This window comes from Micropterus dolomieu, linkage group LG08 (assembly GCF_021292245.1).
Source record: "Micropterus dolomieu isolate WLL.071019.BEF.003 ecotype Adirondacks linkage group LG08, ASM2129224v1, whole genome shotgun sequence".
In the NCBI taxonomy this organism is placed as follows: Eukaryota; Metazoa; Chordata; class Actinopteri; order Centrarchiformes; family Centrarchidae; genus Micropterus; species Micropterus dolomieu.
Genome location: NC_060157.1, coordinates 17,799,660 through 17,822,068, shown reverse-complemented (window position 1 = coordinate 17,822,068; position 22,409 = coordinate 17,799,660). Strand labels below are relative to the sequence as shown.

Below are 22,409 nucleotides of genomic sequence, written 5' to 3'. Positions count from 1 at the left end.
ACTATGGATAAATGTCATTTGTTTAGTGAACCAGGATGGTCTAAATCCTGTTTCAAAGATTCTCGCCTTTAGGAGATACATGTGCTTTATTTGACAAAATGGTCAGAATGGAAGAGAATGCCAGTGTTTCCAGATTTGCTATTTTTTAACATTTGACAAGGATTTTGATGCCATAGGTATTGATTAGGAATTTGGGGATGGAACATATGCCATTTGGACAAAAAGTAATTTTTTATAAATTTATTAACATTAATTAATGTTATAATTATTCAAACCCTATGGCTGTAAAAGTTATTCCAGGTTACTGTGAGGGATGTCTACTCAGTAAATAGTAGTGTGAAATCCCTTTTCTCTTCTGATGCATTATTGCACACTTAGCTTGACAGTAAAACCTAAAAGGTACAAATATTGGGATCAGCTTGTCTGTATTTCTTCGCCAAATCCTTAACCCTGCAGGGTTACTTTGATGACTTGGCACTGTAGAATTTTGCCTACTTATTTAGGCTATCTTCTACAATGTGTTATCATTCAGTGGTTGAAGAGGAGGCTAAGAAGCCCAGAGATAAAGTCGGATATACCACACAAGCATATAGCCAGTGTTGTGTGTGGAGCACATCAGAGCGCTGGGAAGAGCGACTCCAAGCACTCGCGCTGTTCCTGCCTGTATTTCCCTGGCTGACGTCAGCTGACTGCCTTGGCTCCCCGCTCCTCCGCTCCTCCGGACACAGCGCCGCGTAAAAATGCTGCTCTCGGTGCCGCCAAGGACAGGAATCAACCCATACAACGGCTACACCGGCAAAAACAGCAAAAGGGTAAATAGAAACACCACAGCCTACTTCTGTCTCCTCTTTCTGAAACACTTGAGTAATTTCTCGCTGCGGTGTTTGTTCGAGCTCTGCCTCCTCAGTTAAAAAAGCTGCTTGGCTGTTTAAGCTGCAGTGTCCTTGAAAGTGGATCACAGGGTACGTTTTAAACGCTCTCTACTTTGCTGTCGGCTTTTTTGACACTGTAACAAAGTGATGCGGTGCCTGTTGTATTGTTGGATGTATATTACCTCTACAGTTTGCTTTCGTGCCCCCCCCCCCTCCACGGTTGCTGTACTGTACTCTTCGTACACCTAGCCTGCACGCAGAGTAACGTTAGAGCTTACAAATGTGCTGCAGATACTAGTAAGGCTCCGAATAAGCTAAAAGTGCTAATTATTTTCGACTTTTATATCAATTTGTGAGGTTTGAATCAACTGCGTGTTCGCTTAGGTTATGTTTTCATTGAATTTACCACAAGTTAGCAATGTTTCCCCCCCTATTTTACGCGTACTGATATGCCCCGCCCCTTCAGTCCTACTAATGACGACTGAGAGGGATTGCAAGGCGCTATGAAAAAAAGGGAAAGTTACTGAGCCCATGTAATAAGTCTAATGCAGATGCAATATATGTGCAGGTCAGTTATAGAGCAATGACAACAGAAGGTCTAATTTCGCTTGTCTTCTTATATGAATAATTAATGGAGTGACAGTGTTATCTATTTTCAGCCACTTTGTACAGACTATAGATTTTTCACGTTTTAAATTCTGGGATTCTTATAGAAAGAACAGGATTAGACAAGATTGTTTTCACCAACAATTCCACAGTGTGAACTGTTAGTCGTGTCTAGGATTTGGAGCATTTTGGGTGCTGAGTCTTGAAGAAATTGAAGATTTCATGCCAAATTGTGCCTTAAAAATGTTACAGCTAAAGTGTGACTGGAGTGGCATATGAAGTATGTTGATGAATGACTCTCAGCATTTCTTGAATAATGTTTGAACAAAGGTGAAATCAAATACCTCCTCTCCTTCCCTGTGTTATTCCCTTCCCTGCCTCGCGGCTGGCAGGGGATTCAGATTGCTCAGATTAATGACCTGGAATTCCTGGAATCCCGGATTCAGACAATGTGCTCATTTCAAGAGGGGCTCTGCAAACTCAAACCTTTTCCTTGAAAGAAGACATGCACACACATTTTGCATTGTTAGAGCGCCAAAGTCACACAGAGGGAAGACTTGTAAATCCAGTGTCAAGTGGTAACCCCTTGGTCTGTGTTTTTTGCTACGGGAAAAAGGGCGGAGAAAAGAAAGGATTAAGCCCCCCCCCCCTTTCCTCTGCTTTTGATTAACTCCCCCCTGCCTTTTTTGTCTTTCTCCCCTGTGTGTTTCACATACCTTGATTTCTTGACGGTCAGTGCTGTCTTTGGGGTGCCGGATACCTGTTGAAAAAATACTTTTTCAAAGCATCTGTTAAGGTTTTTCTGATGTTTTTAATGAAACTGGATTAAGTCAGGAGAAGGAGAGCAAGGAGAAGTCTCCCCTTTTAGCCACAGGACGCCAAGGATTTTCATCAAATTTGGTTCTTCCCAACTTCCCAACAGCTGCAGAGATATATAATATAGAGAGATTGTATCTGTAAAGCTATGATCTTTTCTACGGTGCCTTTTAAAGTTTCTTTAGCCAAGCAGGTAGGACTCCACATTTAAGATATTTCTCTCTCATGCAAGATACAAGATATGTGTTTTTAAAACAGTATAGAGGCAGGCAATATAGAGAATATATTGTTGAAGGTTTACTTGTGCATTATTGGAATGCTATACTGTATGGTAATGAAAAGTAGCATTTTGTTGATAATGATAAGCAACATGCATCTATTTTTTTTCTTAGCATATATTTGCCAACAAAGTACTAACTTTGGGATAAAGATAATTAAATGAAATAACTTAATGGAATGAACTAAGACTAAGAAGTTTTTGTACCATTGTTCTAACTATGGTTCTAACATCCTCAGTATCAGTAGCACAAAAGGTTTGTGATGCCAGAGATATGTAGCACTCAAATGGCAAGCAATCAAACTTATATCTTTGCGATTACTTTGGAATTAAAGGCATACATCCTCCATCACTTGGCACTCTCTTGGGTGAGAAAAGTCCTTGAGTCACCTGTGCTCCCTACAGGCATCACCTCTGCTCCCTCCAGCTGTAATCACCTCATCAGTCCTCAGCTGCTGCCTGGAGCTCACTCCCGTTCTCTGCACCATTCTGTGGGCCAATTACTGTAGTTATGCTTTTTGCACAACTATAATAATACGGAAAATAGCTGATTTATCTTTCTGCAACAACTGCATACTCTTTGATAATAATGGGGACGTGAGGACCATATATATTTCCAGCTTCTCTATACAGAGAGTAGTAGTAGTAGTAGTAGTAGAGTTGATGGAAGCAACTGAGAATTATTCATGGGCAGGATGGGATTAATTTTATACACTATAAAAATAAATGCCTCTTGTTTTCATATCCATTTCTGTATGTCAGTTGTAAATGTGTGGATATTGTATGTGCACAGGAGGATTTTCTGTAATTATCAGGGTTGATGTTGTCTTGTCAAGAAGGCCAGTTCCCACAGAATTATGATGCTTCCAGGAATGTAGCTCAATTTAATGATGACAGCTTGAACCCTAATCCCCCACAATGCCTGTCCACTTCAAGGAGAGAAATACAAACATTTGTGTATTGCAGAGGAATGTAAAGAATGCTCAGAGAGGACACTGGATGTATGGTACAGTGTAAAAAGTTAAGAGGGCAGCTGTGGACTGAAGAGTAGGCGCCATCCACACTACTCCGTTTTAGTTTACAAACGGAGAATTAAAACAAACATGATCTCCATCCACACCAGCGTTTTAACTGCGTTTTGGAGTTGATCTCCGTCTACATTATAACGACAGAAAACGCACAGCTAGGGCCTGTTCAGGTACACTGGGCATGCGCATGCCAGTGTAAACAGAAAGCAGATGGTCTATTCCGTAGTTACAGAAGATTTGGCAAAATAATAAATAAATACAGAGGAAGCATCAGACCATTTTTTTTGTTTGTTTTTTTTGCATGCACCAATAACGAGCTGGGACTGTTACTGAATGTAACATGTGAGTGTGGCGGCGGAAAACAGACCGGGAGTCGTTGCAAAGTAGCCTAAACGGCGACATGCACAGTACAAGTGTAGGCAAAAGTGTTATTTGCACCGTACATTATAGTTTAATAAAAATACATGTCAAAAATCCGGTCAGTAGCATCGTGTTTCTGCTTTGCAAGACCCAATCAGAGGGCCGAGCGTGAGCGGCTGCTTCATCGTTTCTAAAGTCCTCCGTTTTGGCAAGTCTTCGTTTTCGCCATTTTAGTCTGGACAGGAGGTGCAAACGTAGCAGAGGGTCTCCGTTGTAATTCGAAAACGCAGTAGTGTGGATGGGGCCTCAGTAATCAGTTTTGGGAACAGACTTAACTGTTATTATATGCTAAAGATGAGAAAATGAGAATTGTGATTCCCAATCTAGCACATTATCGTACTTTCTGCCCTTCCCTTTCTACCTGCTTTTCTGAGTTCTTCTGCACGCATATTTGCCTGTGTCTGCACCAGAACATTAGGCATTGCCTTACATGGGTGGCAAAACACCTGGAGCTGGCGCTGGGGCAGATGGGGAGTAGGTGTGGATCTGACTCACTGCCATTCCTTTTTCAAAAGCAGCCTAGCAGAGCGGTCGTAATGAGACACTACCTTCTGACTTGAGAGCACATGAGAGGGATTAGCACTTTCCGCTAACAAGCTCAGATGCCAATTAGACAGGCCTCACTAGCTAGGCTCAGGCCCGGACTCGGCCTCCCGTCAGATCCTATCTCCCCAGGCCTCCGCAGGTGCATCCCTCCTGATAGTCTGTGCGGATCGCCTACAGTGAAGGCAAGGGAAAGCACAGGAAGGGGCTATGGTTGTGGAAAAACAAACAGTGTACTATTGATGCTAAAGAGGACAGGGAGAGAAGAGGACCAAGATGAATGGGCTCTGTGAGTCATTGTGCTTTTCCCAGCTTGACTAAAAAGACAGGGAGTAAGCTTTGAAAGGCTGATTCTTAAACATTGTGGAAAACATAAGGCAGCTGAGATGCAATGGATGCAATAAAGCTTGCAAAAGATTCATTGGTGCTGGTTAGGGTTGCAGCTTTGAAAATTGACGGTTATCATACTATGTACATTTGCTTATCTATGGAATTGAATTGTACCATTTTAGTGTTTCTAAAATTTCCATATATTCCATATTTCTTTCAAGTTTATAACAAGTTTCATGTCTTGCCAGGGCATACTATTTTGTAAAAAGCATTTGTTCAACCAAAGAAACTTAATAATAATAATAATAGGGTAATACCGTGATACTTTCTCAGACAGTTATCGTACTGTCAAAATGTTTTTGCAACTCTATTTCTGTTCATGTCACTCATGTCAGCAGTGTCTGAAAAGAATGTTGCTACACATTCAGTATATAGTATATAAGTATATGTATTCAGTATATAAGTTATATGTAATAAGAGATATCAGAGTGCACATTATTCCTGTATTCAGGATTTTAGGTCAAAATGTGTTTGTATTAGGGAATATAGAATGACTTACATGCTTTGACATGTCATTAATTTGCATGCTATGTTATATGTATGCAGCTAGCATGTAGACAGTTAGTTTGAAGTAGATTACATAAGAAGTAGTTTCCTTCAACCATAAAATGAAGTCATATTTAAGATTTTATAGATTCCATGTCTGTGAGGGGCTTAAAGTTTAATCGATTTAATCTTATACAAGAGTGATTTGAAAAGTGTCAGGAACATTAGGAACCAGGAAAAACAATTATTTTAACCAAACTAAGATACAGTGTTAAATAACAGCAGCTAACGTGAGCTTCCATCCAGGACATTTAGCTAGCTAGCTAAATGTTAGCTATGCTGTTGCTTCCACACAAGTCATTCAGAGCTCAGGAACACCTTGTTGTGAGCTTACATTGTTGGATACATTGCAAAAATTACACACAAAGTACTAACGAACACAACATCTAACTTATTGCAGCTTTAGCCCATCTCCCTGCTGCCGATTTTAGCCGTTGTTGGAACTTGTGAGTTGACTGACGTGACTTGTGATTAATAAAAAGCATTTAGTAAAAGCTCCATTAGTTGATTGGAACAGACATGACTGGTTGATTTTTCTTTCTCCCTGGCCACGAATATTGGACTGTTTTGAACTCCCCCCTTTTACATGTTCCAACATCCAGACCAGATGGGAATCTCAGAATTTAGTTTTTAACATTGCATTAGACTGCCAATATTATGAGCATGAAACAAACATTCATGTCTTAGTTTTAAACATTAAAATCCTATTGTTCTCTTTTCAAACCACAGCTTGCTTTTAAACATTCAAATCATAGTTCTGATTTTGTGAAATGTTCCCTCATAGTTTTATGTTTGTGGAATCTGAATTAAACTTGTATTAGGTGGTTAGAACAGATCCAGAGAAGACAGAAATAGAGAGGTCATAATTAGCTTGATTCCAGCAGTCTTTTGACAACTCCCTCTCTGTTAATAAGCTGGTGCTCCAGTGCTGACCTTGTGGTGTTCAACAAGCCATCCCATTGTTCCCTGGGGCCAGGCATGCTGACCCTAACTAATCAAACACTTCCTCCTCCACCAGTACTGAGAGGAAGGCAATACCAAGGGCAAATTTAGCTGACATTTTATGTCCATGGCAATTTGATTTGGTTTATTCTGGACTATGGTCTATGGTCTCTGGACTAAGATTTTTTTGAAAACAGTTGGTGCATAAAATTGTTAAGTGTATGTGCACATCTGCACATGCGTTTAAGATTCCTTGTATGTGGGTACAACCAATGACATGCTCATTGCATGCATTCATTGAGGTGCCAGTTCATGAAACCAGTTCAGCAGATGCGAAGTTTACGTACAAGCACATAACCAAAGCATATTATTTTTTACATTGTTGGTATATACAGTCATATGCTATTCGACCGTAATTCTTAGTTCAAGAGTATCTTCAAATTAACAGGTCAGTTTACTCAAATCTAAAAAAAAATCAAAACATTTTTACTGGTATCCAGCCATTCACATAGTTTAGGTTTTGAGATTTTTGCCATCACCCCAACACAATAGTGGTGAAAGGAATTTGTTTTTTGCTCCTCAAAGCACTGGAAAATAAAATTTGAAAAAGCCAAGTTGCTTTCCAGAAACAATGTCCTGGATACTGTAGCTAATCCACAGATCTCCCTGTGAACAGCTTAGATTGGAGCTATTTCAAATAATCCCAATGAAAACTTGTTCGCAAAAACCCTTTCAGCTTTCACCCACAACATAAAAGCCTCTCTTGCAGCAGTGTGGATCTGGGCCACATTCATTCCAGCCAGATTTAATATATACACTTTGTTTTTACATTCAGAAATGGGCTCACTTGCCTTCACAAGATCGGCAAAGCGTAGTTCCCATGTATGCTATACACTTTTACATTTACATTTCAAAACCTTGTCTATCAGATATACAGACACTGCAGTCGAGTGATTCTATGTCCTAGCCTTCACTATTGAATGTAAAATACATTTACAGGCAACATGTTTCTAGCTTGGATAAAGTCAGAATTGATGTCCCTGACAACATGAAGACAGGGTGTATTATTGTCTCCCTGCAACCTTGTACAAAGGATAAGCGGTTGACGATGAATGTATGGATGGTATTGTCTTAATGAATGACTTCATAACAGCTAGTCTATTAAGACATTCAATCTTACAACATTACTGGATCATACTTAATATTCCAAATTTGCCAGCCTGCCTCCTTTGGTATGCAGACTTGACAATGGGCATTGACTTCCTTCATCTCCTGCCCAAGCACGGTATACCGGAGAGACTGAATTGCTGCTGGCTGCCTGTAGAGGAGTTTGAAATTATTTTGTTTTAATTTCAGTATCTATGTAACCTTATAGCTGGTGATTTGTATTATTTCCATCTCTGCTAAACCAGGGCACATTCAGAGCCTTTTTTGTGTGTATGTAGTTTGAGCAGGTCAGTTATTAGACCATTAACTAACTGTTCTTGATTCATATCCAGTGTATAAATTTAATTTAATCTACACGGTATCACAGTATCTGCTATGTTTACGACTGTACATTCCAAATCTGACTATGCCCTCTATTTGTTCTGCAGCAGGCGTATGTGTCCCCCTCCAACCATCAGATGGCTCCTCCAAGCCCCAACAACAACAGCAATAGTAGCACTACCACCTCCTCCATCAGCAATGGCAGCAGCAGCAGTGGGGGAGAGCAGCTGAGCAAAACCAACCTGTACATCCGTGGCCTCCACCCAGGGACCACAGACCAGGATCTGGTCAAACTCTGTCAGCCGTAAGTCACCTAAAAAAACAGTTGCTCGAAACCTTTACATGTACACCCAATAAATCTCTCTCTGCTTGCCCGCTGCACACATGAAACAGATTGCAGTTGCAGAGTAGACTGAGGTAGAACAGAGCAATGGGTGCATGGAGTGTGATGGCTGGCCAGCATAATGCATCAAGGATCGCATGGCGACTTCCTTACACTTGAAATGCACATAAATGCTAAAGCGCACCGTAGCAGGTATTTGTGGATCTGAGAAGAAGGCCACATTTTCATCCACATGCTTTTAAGGCCCATCATTTAGTGGCCTCATGGAAAAACCAACAATCATTTGGGCAGCAAACTAAGACCTTTCACTTTGGCATAGCTAGGTTCAGACTTTCCAACAACTAGCTACAGAATGTTTAGTCTCCCTCTTTCACGCTAATTCTTTCTGAATGTCTCCTCTTGCTCCTTCTACTTTTGGCTTGTTTGAGTTATTGCTCGTCTGTGTTTTAGTCTTGTAGATTGCCATCATGAGTACAATGACAATGGGACTGTGCTATCCTAATTCAAAGTCATATTCTGCACTATAAATACCACACTATGTTGCTCATCAGTGTGAGTGTGAGTCTTTGAAAACTCTGCTGTGGGCAGCATGTAGTCAGACATCAAACAACAGCATCATCCAATCCATCTGATATATGTTTGTTAGGCCTTCAGTGGAAGACATCAAAACAAGTAGGGCTGAGATGAATGATCTGGGTTCACTTAATTGAATTCTGGAGCCTGGTGATGAGGACCAGAAGAGCGAGAGAAAAGGAGGGAAAGGGGGGCTAGAGAGAGTGAATAAGGGAGAGAGGGAGGGAGAGGCCTGCTATTTTACAGCTGTCTGGAAGATATGGCTCACATGAGGCTGCCCAACCCTACAGGAAACGGCGAGCCCAGGGGAAAGGGAAAGACAAACAAGGGCAATGGCATGAGGGGTGGGGGGTGTAGGGGGTGGATGGAGAGAATCAGGGGGGAGGAGGAGTGAATGGAGTTCTGGGTTTGTGTCAGGTGGTGTTCTGTGGGGGTAGTTCTCATGTTTCTGTTTTACAGAGCAGATAAAATCACTGCATGAAATTTGCCTTTTAGCAGACCACATTAAGGCCAATGTAATTCTCAGTTAAACCAGATTGAGAGAGGATACTGTAACCAATAATAGTTAACAGGGGAAATGCTTGTAGATGAGGATGTTAAACAGTAGGGCGACAAGTCATGGAGTGTGAATTTGACTTGCTTAACTCAAGTTTGAACATTAAATGTGTGCATAATATCAGGAAACAATACTCCCTATGCTCCCCTCCCCCACACTGAGAGTTGTTGTATGCACAGTGTACTGTGTTGGGAGTGAGGGGTGAGAGGAGGGGATGGGGGTTGGTCCTCCATCTCCGGCCCCGGCAGTTGTCTCTCTGCGTGCCCCACTGCGTTTCCTGCCCCGGTCCGTCTCTGGTGGTTGATCATGGATGGACATTGGGCTGGACTATGTTGTGCTCTCTCACACATGGCTGAGTCTCTAGCCCCTCTTTTTGCTTTGCATCATCATGTAGTCCAAGTTCTTGAGCGCAATTAAGTAAATGGGTATCTCAACTGTGTAAGCAGCAGACTGCAGCAAGCACAGCTCACAGCTTAAATACAGGTGATAATGTGACGTCACAGACTGGTAGGAAGGGAAGTATGTATGAAAATATAGGAAGACAATGTTGGCATATGCATTCAGTCTAGCTGGCAGCATCTTATGGCTTACAATCAGAAATGCACTATGAAATAGTAATGTTAAATGCGAAGTCAATGTATAATACAACAGACCTTCAGTTAACCAACAATGGATGGATTCAATTTGCAAAGAATTTGGGTAGGATAAATAATTAAAAATATATTACAATATCTGTCTGTTATACCTTGAATTGAATGCATTTTTAACATACTAAGTGTTTTTTATGTAGGGTATAAACACAAGTGAAACCTAAGAATGAAGATAAACAGGCAATCGGACACTATTAAAAGCCACTGAGTATAAATATAATATCTCAAAGCCTTCAGTGGATTGACGTAATTTAGCAGAAAGAGGGAGTGGGTTCTGTAATGCGAACTTAAGTCAAAGATAAACACTGTTTTAGGATCACACCAATGATGGTTTGGTCTTCTTGCCTTGCTGTATATTGAGACTGGATAGACATATTTCAAGTAAAATTTGAACATACTGTGTATATACTTCAATATTTATATTGCGAACATGTGGTAATGTACTGTTGTTGTTTCCAAATGAATAATTTAAAATTATTGGATGTTTCCATAAAAACGTCATCATCTTCAAGGGAGACCTTAAGCCATCTTGGTAAAGGAATAAAGGGTTAGAGTTATGATTTACAGATTCTTTTTTTTTTTTAGGTTTTTTAAGTAATCCTAAATTAATGTTTTGATTTTCAATTTGGAGTAATCCAACAGATTACACTAGCAGGTCATTAATCCGTATTTTTTGAAAGTGACTCTATAGCACAGATAAATTGTGGCAGTGGTGCAGTGTTCACCGGATGAAAGCTGGATTGGATTGTGGGGGCACTAAGACCCAGTGTAGGGCTGAGCACTGCCTAGAGTGAAGCTGGTTAGTAGAATGAGAGTATGGCTTGGAGCCAGCATTGGACAGAACAGCCAAGGAGAGGCATATCAGATTACACTGCATGCACATGCCTGGAGAGATGGAAACTGATAGACACTCTGCAGCACAGGAGCATTTGCCCGAGCCAGGCACTATCCAATGCATATGCAGTATCTATAGCTGGCCAGCTGCACAGATAATGCAGGATTTTTACATTGATAGTGCATTGTAAAGCAGTCTTATTTTTACCATATTGTGACATCATGTTGGATTTCCCTTGAGTCCCTATTGACATTTGTATGTGAGCAGGAATGAATAACATATAGGAAATCTATAGTTCTTTCTGCAGAAACCCACAGGTCATTACTCTTATTTCATTTAATTTGTGTTCCACCCCCTCTCTAAAGATTTCCCTATGCACATAATTTATTATTAGATTGTATTCCGTGTCATTGCACTGAATCTGTCAGGTGAATAATGGAGGTCATCATGGAGCACAATCTCTTAAGCTGGCACCATTGCTCTAAAAGTTGCTCCGTCCGTCTATCATCAGCTTTAGTGTGTTAATTTCAGAGAGAAACCTCATTGCCTTGGCAATGTTGCAATGCTAATATTGAATGTAAACAAGTAATTATTTTTCAATACACAGTGTAAGGACGTACCATGAGCGTAAAAGTAGTTTTTTATTTTTTTCAGGTATGGGAAAATCGTATCCACCAAGGCCATCCTGGACAAGACTACCAACAAGTGCAAAGGTGAGGTGTAAAGGCATCAAGTGGTTGAAAGCAACTGTTGAGCAGAGGTTGAAAGGTCAGTTCATACAGAAGTGGCAAAGCCAGCTCAAATATATGTCAGTATGTGATCTTTATGTTGAATTTTAACAGGAACTTAAATGGTAAAAAATCCTGTTGTATGAAAAATAAAATAAAAGACAGGCTATTTGTAACTTCAGGTGTTAATAACGCTGGAATTGACCCAGGGTCGCTCGAACATGTACAGAGTCTTGAATAGGAATCGGAGGTTCTGCAGTCTTGGGAATGACAACTGTCTGGGAGACAAGTATCGCATTTAGTTTGAATGTAAGAATAATGATTCAATAATAACATAATAAGTGACAGGGAATAGTACTTGCCAAAGTATTATTTAAATTGTTCATGCATGTTTAAATTGATTTCCATTATGACAGTCAGGTAAGCCAAAGGGTGTTTGTTAATTTGACGCCTGGCATATAAATTTGGATGAGGTCTGAGATATATGTTGGGGCCAGTCCATTCACAGCTTTAAAAACAAACAATAAAATCTTAAAATCAATCCTAAAACAAACAGGAAGCCAGTGCAATGAGGCAAGAATTGGAGTTATATGAGCGCGCTTTTTGGTTCCTGTTAAAAGACGTGCTGCAGAATTTTGGACTAACTGTAAGCGTGAAAGTGCGTTGTGATTTATACCGATATAAAGTGCATTACAGTAGTCTAAACGAGAAGAAATAAAAGCATGTGTAGCTTGTTCAAAACTGTTAAAAGACAAAAAATGTTTAACTTTGGCTAAAAGGCGAAGATGATAAAAACTAGATTTCACAACCGCATTTATTTGTTTGTCAAGTTTAAAATCACTGTCTATTTTGACCCCAAGGTTAGTTACAACAGGATGCACAAAGTCATTAAGGGGGCCCAAGTCTATCATGGAGTTAGTGGGGCCAAACTGCATGATCTCTGTTTTACTCTCATTTAGTTTTAAGAAATTTTGGGCTAACCACACGTCATTTAAACAGTCAAGTTTATATGCCAGTCAAGTTCTGATTGGCATATAAATTTCACAATCATCAGCATAAAGATGATAGGAGATGCCATGCTTTTTAAAAACTATTCCAAGTGGAAGGAGGTACAGTGCAAAAAGAATAGGACCAAGAATTGATCCCTGAGTGACCCCACAGTTAAGAGGCACAGTTGATGAGGTAGAGTCTCCCATTTTTAACAAAGAAGCATCTCCCTGAAAGATATGCCTGGAACCATTTTAGGGCAGTCCCCCTGACTCCCACACAGTTTTCCATGCGAGATAAAAGAATTGTGTGGTCAACTGTGTCGAAAGCAGCAGTGAGATCTAAAAGCACTAAAATGGCTGAATCACCAGAATCTGTCATTAAAAACAGGTCATTAAAAACCTTTAAAAGTGCAGACTCAGTGCTATGAAATGCTTTAAAACCTGACTGAAAAATATCTAAGTGCATTTCTCAAAAGCTGATCATAATTTTTAAATCGAAAATCACTGCTTTTTTACAAAATGCAGGCACAACTCCAGAAGACAGGCTACTATTTGTAATTTCCTCAACATGAGAGCCAATCGTTTCCCACACATCCTTGAAAAGGTGTGGAGGGACAGGGTCCATGGGGATGTGGAGGGTTTAATTTGATTGATGATCTTTGTAAGAGATGGCAGTGAAACTGGCTCAAACTGACAAAAAATAGCTGAGCAGTGCATGTTTAAGGAGAAGTTTAAAAAGGGGAGCAATATATTGGCTCTGATATTTGAAACTTTACTGTTAAAAAAGTCCAAAAATTTGTCACAAGTATCAGGTGAAAATTCAATAGAGGTGGATTGTGGAGGGTTCAACATAGACCCAATGGTTTTAAAAAGAACACGTGGATTGTTGGCATTTTGAGAAACTATTTCTGAAAAATATTGTGTTTGTTTAGCTTTAACAATTTTTTGATAGTTTCTCCAGCTGTCCTGTAAAATCTGATAAGACACCTGCAGCCCATCCTTTTTCTACCGGCGCTCTGCCCTTCTACACTCTCGCCTGGCTGCGAGCGTGGCTTCACAGTGCCATGGCTCAGGCTTTGGTCTAGGGCGCATGGCTCCTATTGGAGCTACAGTGTCCAGGACCTCAGAACAGGTGGACAGAAAAACATTTGTTAGTTGCTCTGTGTCTGAGGCAGCGGAGCTTCTGTTTGCTTGCACATGAGCAGCAAAAAAAGAAGAAAAACACGAGGAGGTGTCGGGCTTAAGAGTGCGGCCATGACGCACGGGAGCGGGTGGTTTTACTAAATCGTATAAAACAAAATCAAACATGACAGGACAATGATCCGAAAAAATAGCATCAGACACTAATACATTATCAATAGGCAGCCCATAGGACAGTACAAGATCCAATAAAACCATCAATCAAATCTAAAAACTCTTTCACCATAGCCTTTGAAGGGCAACAGACGTGTATATTAAAATCACCAACAATTAAAATCTTATCATAATTTGTCCTTACAACAGCAATAAAATCAGAAAAGTCCTTAATAAAGTCACGATTATGCTTTGGCAGCCGGTATATCACCGCGCACAGAACAGGATTACGCGCACCCAGTTCAAAGCAACTTAGCTCAAATGACGTAAAAGCCATCGACAATGGCTTACAATGTAAGTGACTCTTTAATATTGTGGCAATACCTCCTCCACGTCCAGTCGTATGCGGTGTGTTAATAAAAGTACACTCGGGAGGTTTCAACAGTTCCGAAAAGGCGGTGGACTCAACCAGATTAATCCATGTTTCCGTAATAAAGAATAAATCCAATGAATGCGTATTGAAGAAGTCCTTCAGAATAAACGACTTAATCAATTAGTTGTTCTCAATAAAGCTGTTCGGTTGCCAAGTGTTTATTTTGTGTTAAACTTCACACTATACCTAACAGGTGTGTATTGTGTGACATAATATAGGCAGTGTTGTGTAACCCTTCATCTGTCTTCCATGGAGAAGCCCAGTTCAAAGAGAGTTGGCTGTCTCTTCAGATTCAAACACTACTACTCTAAGTGCTTCATGAGTTCAAATTACATGGCTGTGTCCATAGAGTCCCGCAGTATGCATATCCCTGACTTGTATGTTTTGCTGTATATCCCTGCAGGCTACGGCTTTGTTGACTTTGACAGTCCAGCCTCAGCTCAGAAGGCAGTGACAGCGCTGAAGGCGGGTGGAGTGCAGGCTCAAATGGCCAAGGTAAGAACTCCAGTAGAGATGTCAATGTTTGGTGGGTTTATTTCTTACAGAATGGGACCAGCTTAATTCAAACTATTGGTCAGTATTAAGAGTTAAATTCTCAACACATGACAAAAACCTTTGACATTTTGACTGTGACTCAGCAAAAAGGTGTAGGATGAATTATTAATTCTAAATTAAATGGTGAATTATTAACCTTGTAGCAGAAAGGTTGTTCCTCGGCCTTATCTGCTTGTTATGAATTTCTCTTTTAAAGCTCTTTCTCTGTCTTGCTTTCTCTCCATGTTGTTATATGAGCATGGTTCAGGAATATAAGCCAATTAAGCCTCGGCTTGTGTGTGCGTGCGTGCACGTGTTTGCTGGGCGGTGTGCATATGGGTGTATGCTTAAATCGGTTTATTTATGGGTATTAATGCACTGTAGAATATGTGTGTGTAAAACAAAAGAGCGCGGCTGCACACAGGTGTACGTGTGTACATGATGTGTATGTATGTGTGTGCATTATCCTTAATAGTGGTGACAGTGTTGAGGGAGTGTGTCCCAGGGCTCCCTGTACAAAGCGCCTGTCTGTTCTCCCTGGTGGCATCTGAGTCAGTGTCTGAGCAGCTCCTCAGTCAGCAGGGCCCTATGCCCAGCCACCCTCCCTGTCAACACACACACACACACACGCGCACGTGCGAAGAGCACACTTGACAATCAAACATGCAGCCTTGCCTGAACCGGATTATGACACACACTCACAAGCACGCACAACACCAACACCCTGGGAAAGCTGATCTCTTGTTAAGCTGGATCACTGACATTCATACGGCTCCTTGCTCACAAAATAACTTGCTTCCACTCACCCCTTCACTCCGTCTGACTCATTCGCGGTTGAAACCCGCAGCAGGTCGTCTCTGCTCGCTCTCACGGGCTCGAGCTTCACTGCTAGTTCACGCTGCTGCTGCGAAGGAGGAAGAGGAGGAGGAGGGGGGTGAAGGAGAAATCACCTTCACCGCAGGTCGCAACGCTTCAACATGCATTATTCATAGGATGGAAATTCATTCACACTACATTTACAGGTTTTTAATCACATCTGCACTCTGAAATAATGAATATGCATAATGGCTAGAGGGTGATACAGATTGGTTATCAATGCAGTTGGTCGAATTAAATGTGTTTGAGCAGGAAGCAAAGAAACAAGAAAAAGAGTTCAAAAGCATAAAATTAAACTGTTGCACTTCAAAAGTGTCTTTCAGGTTGTTTTCTAATAATTCAGACTTGGAGAAGCTGCATAATTTGTCTGATTTATGCAAGCCAACAGAGTCGGCCTCTGTGCCTGCACTCAAGGTCGGGATTACCACATGAATATAACCGCTTGAATGCAAGCAACATATTATTAGCATGACCTAGGAAACAGGATGATAATGTTTGCCTCGTGGGGAGATGATAGCGTAATGCTATAGATGTTCCCCAGATCATTTTTAAAGGTCTTTGTCCAAAAGGTCTCTCCTGTGATTCTCCGCCGAGCGAGAGCACATAATCATTTTAGATCGTCCATGTATGGAGAGCCATTTGAAATGTAATTATACTTTGATATCACATTACCTGGATCCTGCGCTTTCATCCTCCTAAGAGGCGAGTCTCACACAATGGGCCTGTCTTCCACGCTTTTGGTAATAACATACGGGTGATGGATTAAGAGAGAGGAGTGTGAAGAAAAAGAACAGGAGTGAGTTGGATGAATAAAGAGACAGGAATAGAGACAGTAAAAATGAGAGAGAAGTTCAGCTGTAGTCCAGCCAGAATACTATCTCCGCCATCTCTGAATATCTGTTTTCTCCTTAGACCTCTTCTGTGCAGCTCACATTCTCATACAAGGCCAAAATGAAATTTACCTTCAACTTCAAATCCTCTACCCTTTCTCTCAGACTGTTTTTTAACTGTCTAATCTCCTGCAAACTTCCTGTCAAAAGGTTATATAAATTCCCTCATACTATTCCGGGCAGCTATTGTATGGCTCTTGATTTTTGGGCTCCTGACATCATGATACAGTCATTCTTCCACAAGGAAACAACGTGTTCTGTCTGGTCCACATCCTCATGCGTTAACCCTCTCTGTGCTTCTCTCAATTTAGCAACAGGAGCAGGACCCCACCAACTTATACATCTCCAACCTGCCAATGTCCATGGACGAGCAGGAGCTGGAGAGCATGCTGAAGCCTTTCAGCCAGGCCATTTCCACTCGCATCCTCCGTGACGCCAATGGAACCAGCCGAGGAGTAGGCTTTGCCAGGTATACGCTTTGGTTATTTAGTTAAATGCATTAGGATAGCTGGTTAAAGTTGATAAGTGATGGTGTAGCCTCATGTGCTTTGAAGAAAATATCCAGTTACACAAAGGCAAATTCTGAAATTAGTACTGAAGTCGGTACTGAAGTTACAAACTGTATTAATCATGGCGAGTGAGCCCTCTAGTGGCCAGTACAGGTAGAAATTCTCCAACTGGAAATATTAATAACTTGTAACCTGCTACTCTTACACAGTTATTGTTTTTAATGACCTTTTCCAATAGGATGGAGTCAACAGAGAAATGTGAAGCCATCATCCAACATTTCAATGGAAAATATATCAAGACTCCCCCTGGAGTTCCAGGTGAAATTTTTTTTTTTTCTTCACGACATCTTTGATTGTAGCATCTTTAAACAAGAAATAGCTGTTGAAGACATAAATTCATCCAAAGAGTTTTACATTCGTGATACAGACTATATTTTGTTATATAACATAATATTTTCTGACTGGTCCAGTGCCGTCAGAGCCCTTGTTGTGTAAATTTGCTGATGGAGGCCAGAAAAAGCGTCAGAGCCAAGGAAAATATCTGCAGAACGGCCGACCCTGGATGAGGGATGGAGAGACTGTGAGTTTATGATTTTTCCTCTTGACTTCTGTGAAAATGCTTTTATTATGCAACATTTCTTGTGATATAGTTCATTGAGCAGCACCAAAATGACACAGACCTTTATTTTGTTTGTTTTTTCCAGGGAGGAATGACCCTTACTTATGACCCCACCACAGCCTTACAGAACGGGTCAGTACTACTAGTCTGACAAATCCCTTGTGTACCCAGAGGGAGTGCGATCACGTTGTGGTGACTAACAACTTTGTGTCTCTTTCTGTAGGTTCTACTCCTCTCCCTACAACATTGCCCCCAACCGGATGATTGGGCCGACCTCCCTCTCTCCATACATGCATTCACCTGTGTCCGCCTACCAGGTAGTTTCAGACCCTCATAGCTTCTGGGGTGTTAGTTAAGATGCTAATCTGTGGAAGACTTGCGTTTAAACAAGCCAGGGCCTGCACTCACATACCTATTAATCCCATTATTTTGAAAAACAATATAGCTGAATTTATGGGTCTTTGCTTGTCTATTTTCTATTATGCCTGAACCTTTTTACATTATGTAACCTTCTCCTGCTACACATGTCTTCTTGTTCCTGCAGGTACACAACCCATCTTGGTTACATCATCAGTCATACATCATGCCGCCCACAGTGAGTAACTTGAAGCTGTTGGCCTTCCTCTCTGTTTTTGTTGCAGGAGAAGCCATTTAAGATTGAGCTGCTTTCACATTCGGTCAGTCTGACAGTTGTCTTGATGGCAAGAGCTAACGCTAGTGTTTGTTTTTTATAGGGAGCAGTCTTGACGCCAGGGATGGACCACACCATGTCCATCCAGCCGACCTCGATGATTGGGCCCCTGACACAGCAGCTCAGCCACCTCTCCATGGGCAACAGTGGGACAGTCAGTAGAGTATTCAGTATTTAGGCACTGTTGATATTTAACACTTAGAGCTGCACTATAGGCTATTTGACACATTAATGGCTCAAAATGGCAGCTGAAAAACACTTAAATTTAAACACGCAAAAGGCACATAAGGTGATGTCAGTAGTGATCTCAACCTTTCCTGGCTGTTCATCTGCTACTTTCAGGGGAATACCAGATCCTTAGCATGGAGATAACTGTACTTTTATGTGGGCAAATTGGGTAAATGAACAAGCTAATAATTGGACGGGATGTTCTGGAGTTGCAGCTCACCTTTTTGTAATTTAGAGTGATAACGACAGGTGTAATTTCACACATGAATCTTGTCTAGTGCAGCTTTATTTGACAGTGTTATTGCCAATAATAGCCGTCATATCTAATGAGCTTATGATCTCTCTTCTCCTGCAGTATATGCCTGCAAACACATCTATGCAGGGGACTTACATCCCCCAGTACACCCAAGTGCCTGCTACCAACATATCAGTTGAGGTAATGTTTATTCTCACTTGAGCAGTTTACCACTAAAATGTTATGTGAAACAATCACTCATGGATTTAATGTTTGCGGCCTCCCTCGCAGGAAAGTGCCGTCCAACAATCGGTTGCCATAGAGACACCCACAGAACACACAACCTACTCCTACCAGCATAACAAGTGAAGAGGTGGGTTTTGATCGTAGCTAGCGTTCGTCTGTGATTGTGCTAGCGTCTTTGTACGTGCATACACTTCAATTTAAAAACCTTTTATGTTCAGTTATGACTGCAAACGGAGACGATGCAGCAGTAGCGCTTGTTTTTAACCGACAGGTCTTGTCACTTTGTGTCAGATATTCCTCTGGAGCCGGAGTGACTCTAAAGGGGTCCAGTGCGCTGAAACTCGGCATGGCGACTCTGCACGTAAGGCACCAGACACTCGGAGGAACCACGGACTGTTACACAGACAGGACAAAAAAAAAAGATATTTTCTACAGACTCATATTTTAAAACAAACTCTTTTACTCCAAGCGAGGCCAGAGGACGGCAGGCAATGGGATATGGAAGAACAGAACAAGGAGCATCTATTTTGATAACCGTCAAGAAAACAAAAGTCATACACACACTACACACGTATGAAAGGTTTTTTGAACGTCTTTCATTTTCTTTTCTAACACTACTCCATGGAGCTAGAATGAAACCAGGAAAAGAATATTTCAACACCATGTTTTATTTTGAGTCATGTTTTGTTTTGACTTTTTGTACAATAAGCTGATTTCACTTCACTTTTATGTCTGATACTTTCAGGCTTTGAAACCTGCCTTTTTTTTGTACATACTTCTTTGTTTTGGAGTGTTTATAGCTTCATGTGTCCCAGTTTGATTGATATGGTGCAACTAGTTGAATACAGATGGCTCAAAACAAACCAAACTGAAGTCACTCAATAAGCTGGTGACTCATATTTTAGACAGATATGGTGCTGATATAGATTAGCCTCTCTCAAAGTGGTAGCAAGTTTATCACGTATACAAGCTCACCTGAAGTGGGATCGCATGTTTATGGCACTTGACTCAAATAATTTATAGTTCCAACAATCTTAACAAAGCTTCAGACAATCAGATTGCAAAAAAGACGAAAATTTAGAGATGCTGGTCATTAATGACTGATTTCATAGAGAAGAAGAGCTAATAGATTTAAATCATTCCAGAGATTATTATCAGAAAGTTCTAAATATTGGTTCACTTTGCTCCACTTGATGAAGTCCAAAGTTGCGTAATAGGGATCACATGTCACACGGAGCTGCCTGTAAATAAGAGATTTAAATTTATTTAGGCCGTCTATTGATTTCCTTTTATCAGTGTAGTAATGCTTCAGTTATTTCAATAACAACATGATACCAAATTGTACATAGCAATTTATGTATTGCTGTGTTTTCAGTTTTTTCCTCATGTCCCTTCTATAAAAGGGGAATCTGAATCTTCACAAAGTCCCCAAAAATGTATTTTCTGGAGCAAGAATTAGTTGCTGTTATTAGAATATGAAGTTCTTATTACACAAACATGGGGATCAACTGGTAGAAACGTGGCTCTGGCCTGTTATATCTTCAGAAAACACTATCAATGTGGATTATTTTGGCCAGTATATCAATGCTTTAATACTGGCTGTCTACCTTTGCATTTCCATTTTTCACCCTCATGTAGTTGTTTTTTACTTTTATTATTTTTACCTTTCTTATTTAAAGGTTATCTTTTTTTCAAGTTCAGTTTTAATACTTTTAAGATTGATCCTATATTTCAAAGAAGCTTTGATTTTTATTTTTGATAGTGTGTAGTGTGCTTCAAATAGTGAGAAACAGATGTTTCCAAGTTTTTTTCTTTGTTTGAAATTGTGATTTGTATGTTTGTTTGCGTACTTCTCTCTCGTTCTGGTTTCAGTGTTGATGTCAAACAGGCTTTATTGTGTTTTCAAGACATTTCAGTTCCGTCTGTGTCACGAATGTTGGCACGTGACTCCTGATCATAGATTAATTATGTCTGCTAGGTTCAGATGCATTGTGACAGACTTGTGCCCCAAGCAGTTGGGAACAATGTTGTAGAAATATATGTTCAAAACCTTGACATACCTCATCCTGCCAGAGCAATGTAGATTCAGTTCGTGTACAAGACTCAAAGGCAATAACCAACTACAGTAGGTCTCATGGCTCTTCACAGCTGGTACTGTGTCCACATCCTTTAACTCTTCCGTCCAGTGCTCGGAAAACATGCCCACGGTCTGATGATCTATGCAATTAATTTATTATCCTTATAAATGCAATACTACAGATATCAAAAAGACACCTCACAATATGACTTCACATTCTGGCTCATATGGCTTTTGTTACTGCATACATTTGTTTGTTTTCTGACAGACGCGTTCATCTTTGGTTCATTGTTAGCAATATTGATGCATTAAAAAAGGGAACTATGTCACACTAAAATGTGGTTGTTAATGACTGTAGCAAATGTAGAAAATCTAACAAAAAAAAAAAGACAGGTGTGCATCACGTGGAGGCGGGTTGCCCACTCGTCTACCCTACTTTTCTTTTCTGTGGCCACCATAAGGTTGTGTTAGATGTTAATTCACCATTCCATCCAGTTGCAGTTTTTATGTTGCATATAATGTGTCTTGTCTAGTCCTGTTTGCTAACTTGCTGAATAATTGACGCTGTTTTCTTCTTTTAAACCATGACACCGTTCATTTCCAGATTAAACTTCACAGAAATGCCTTAGATTTCACTGGAAGGGATAGTGAAGTGCTACTCAGATTTGGTGGACTTGACCTCTGACTGGAATTGTTTTTTTTGTTCATGCACTGCTAATATAGAAAGATTGTTATATCAAACTACTCTGAACATAGATCTATGAAGCAAAGGAATATTTACAACTTTGAATTACTATTTTGTGTTCCATTATTTTAAAAAAAATCCATTGAAACATTGAAGAAAACCTGAATGGTCACTTATTGAGTCTAAAGATCTATTGCTGCTAATTTTGGATTGCTAAGTATTTAGATATATTTAGCTGAAGGACATTCAATATATCAAGTCACAGACGGGGGTCAGTTTGTAACTCATGTTTGACAATACCCGTGTAGTCTTGTTTTGTGTGTCAAGCAACTTCTCATGAAATGTTTGTCTGTGCCATGATGCAGGTCTTTGTCTTCTTGATAGAAAAAAACTCCTACAGCTATTAAACTTCGTTTGATTTTGAACTTGTCTTTTTTTTTTTAAATAAATGTTTTTTTTCACCGTGGCTTGTGTGGTTTTTATTACTCAAA

The 22,409-nt window shown here is 40.4% G+C and overlaps 1 protein-coding gene across 1 annotated transcript; it reads left to right on the top strand.

Moving 5' to 3' along the window:
* Positions 1–581: 581 nt before the first annotated feature.
* On the top strand, positions 582–22,384 carry LOC123974822 (RNA-binding motif, single-stranded-interacting protein 2-like). The gene is made up of 14 exons (XM_046055759.1): positions 582–812; positions 8,036–8,232; positions 11,540–11,598; positions 14,732–14,823; positions 16,940–17,097; positions 17,376–17,455; positions 17,608–17,717; positions 17,842–17,888; positions 17,980–18,073; positions 18,301–18,351; positions 18,491–18,601; positions 19,031–19,111; positions 19,202–19,283; positions 19,448–22,384. Exons 1-13 carry the CDS (start codon positions 741–743, stop codon positions 19,277–19,279), a joined length of 1,230 nt encoding a protein of 409 aa, XP_045911715.1. The 5' UTR covers positions 582–740; the 3' UTR covers positions 19,280–19,283; positions 19,448–22,384.
* The last annotated feature ends 25 nt before the right edge of the window (positions 22,385–22,409 follow it).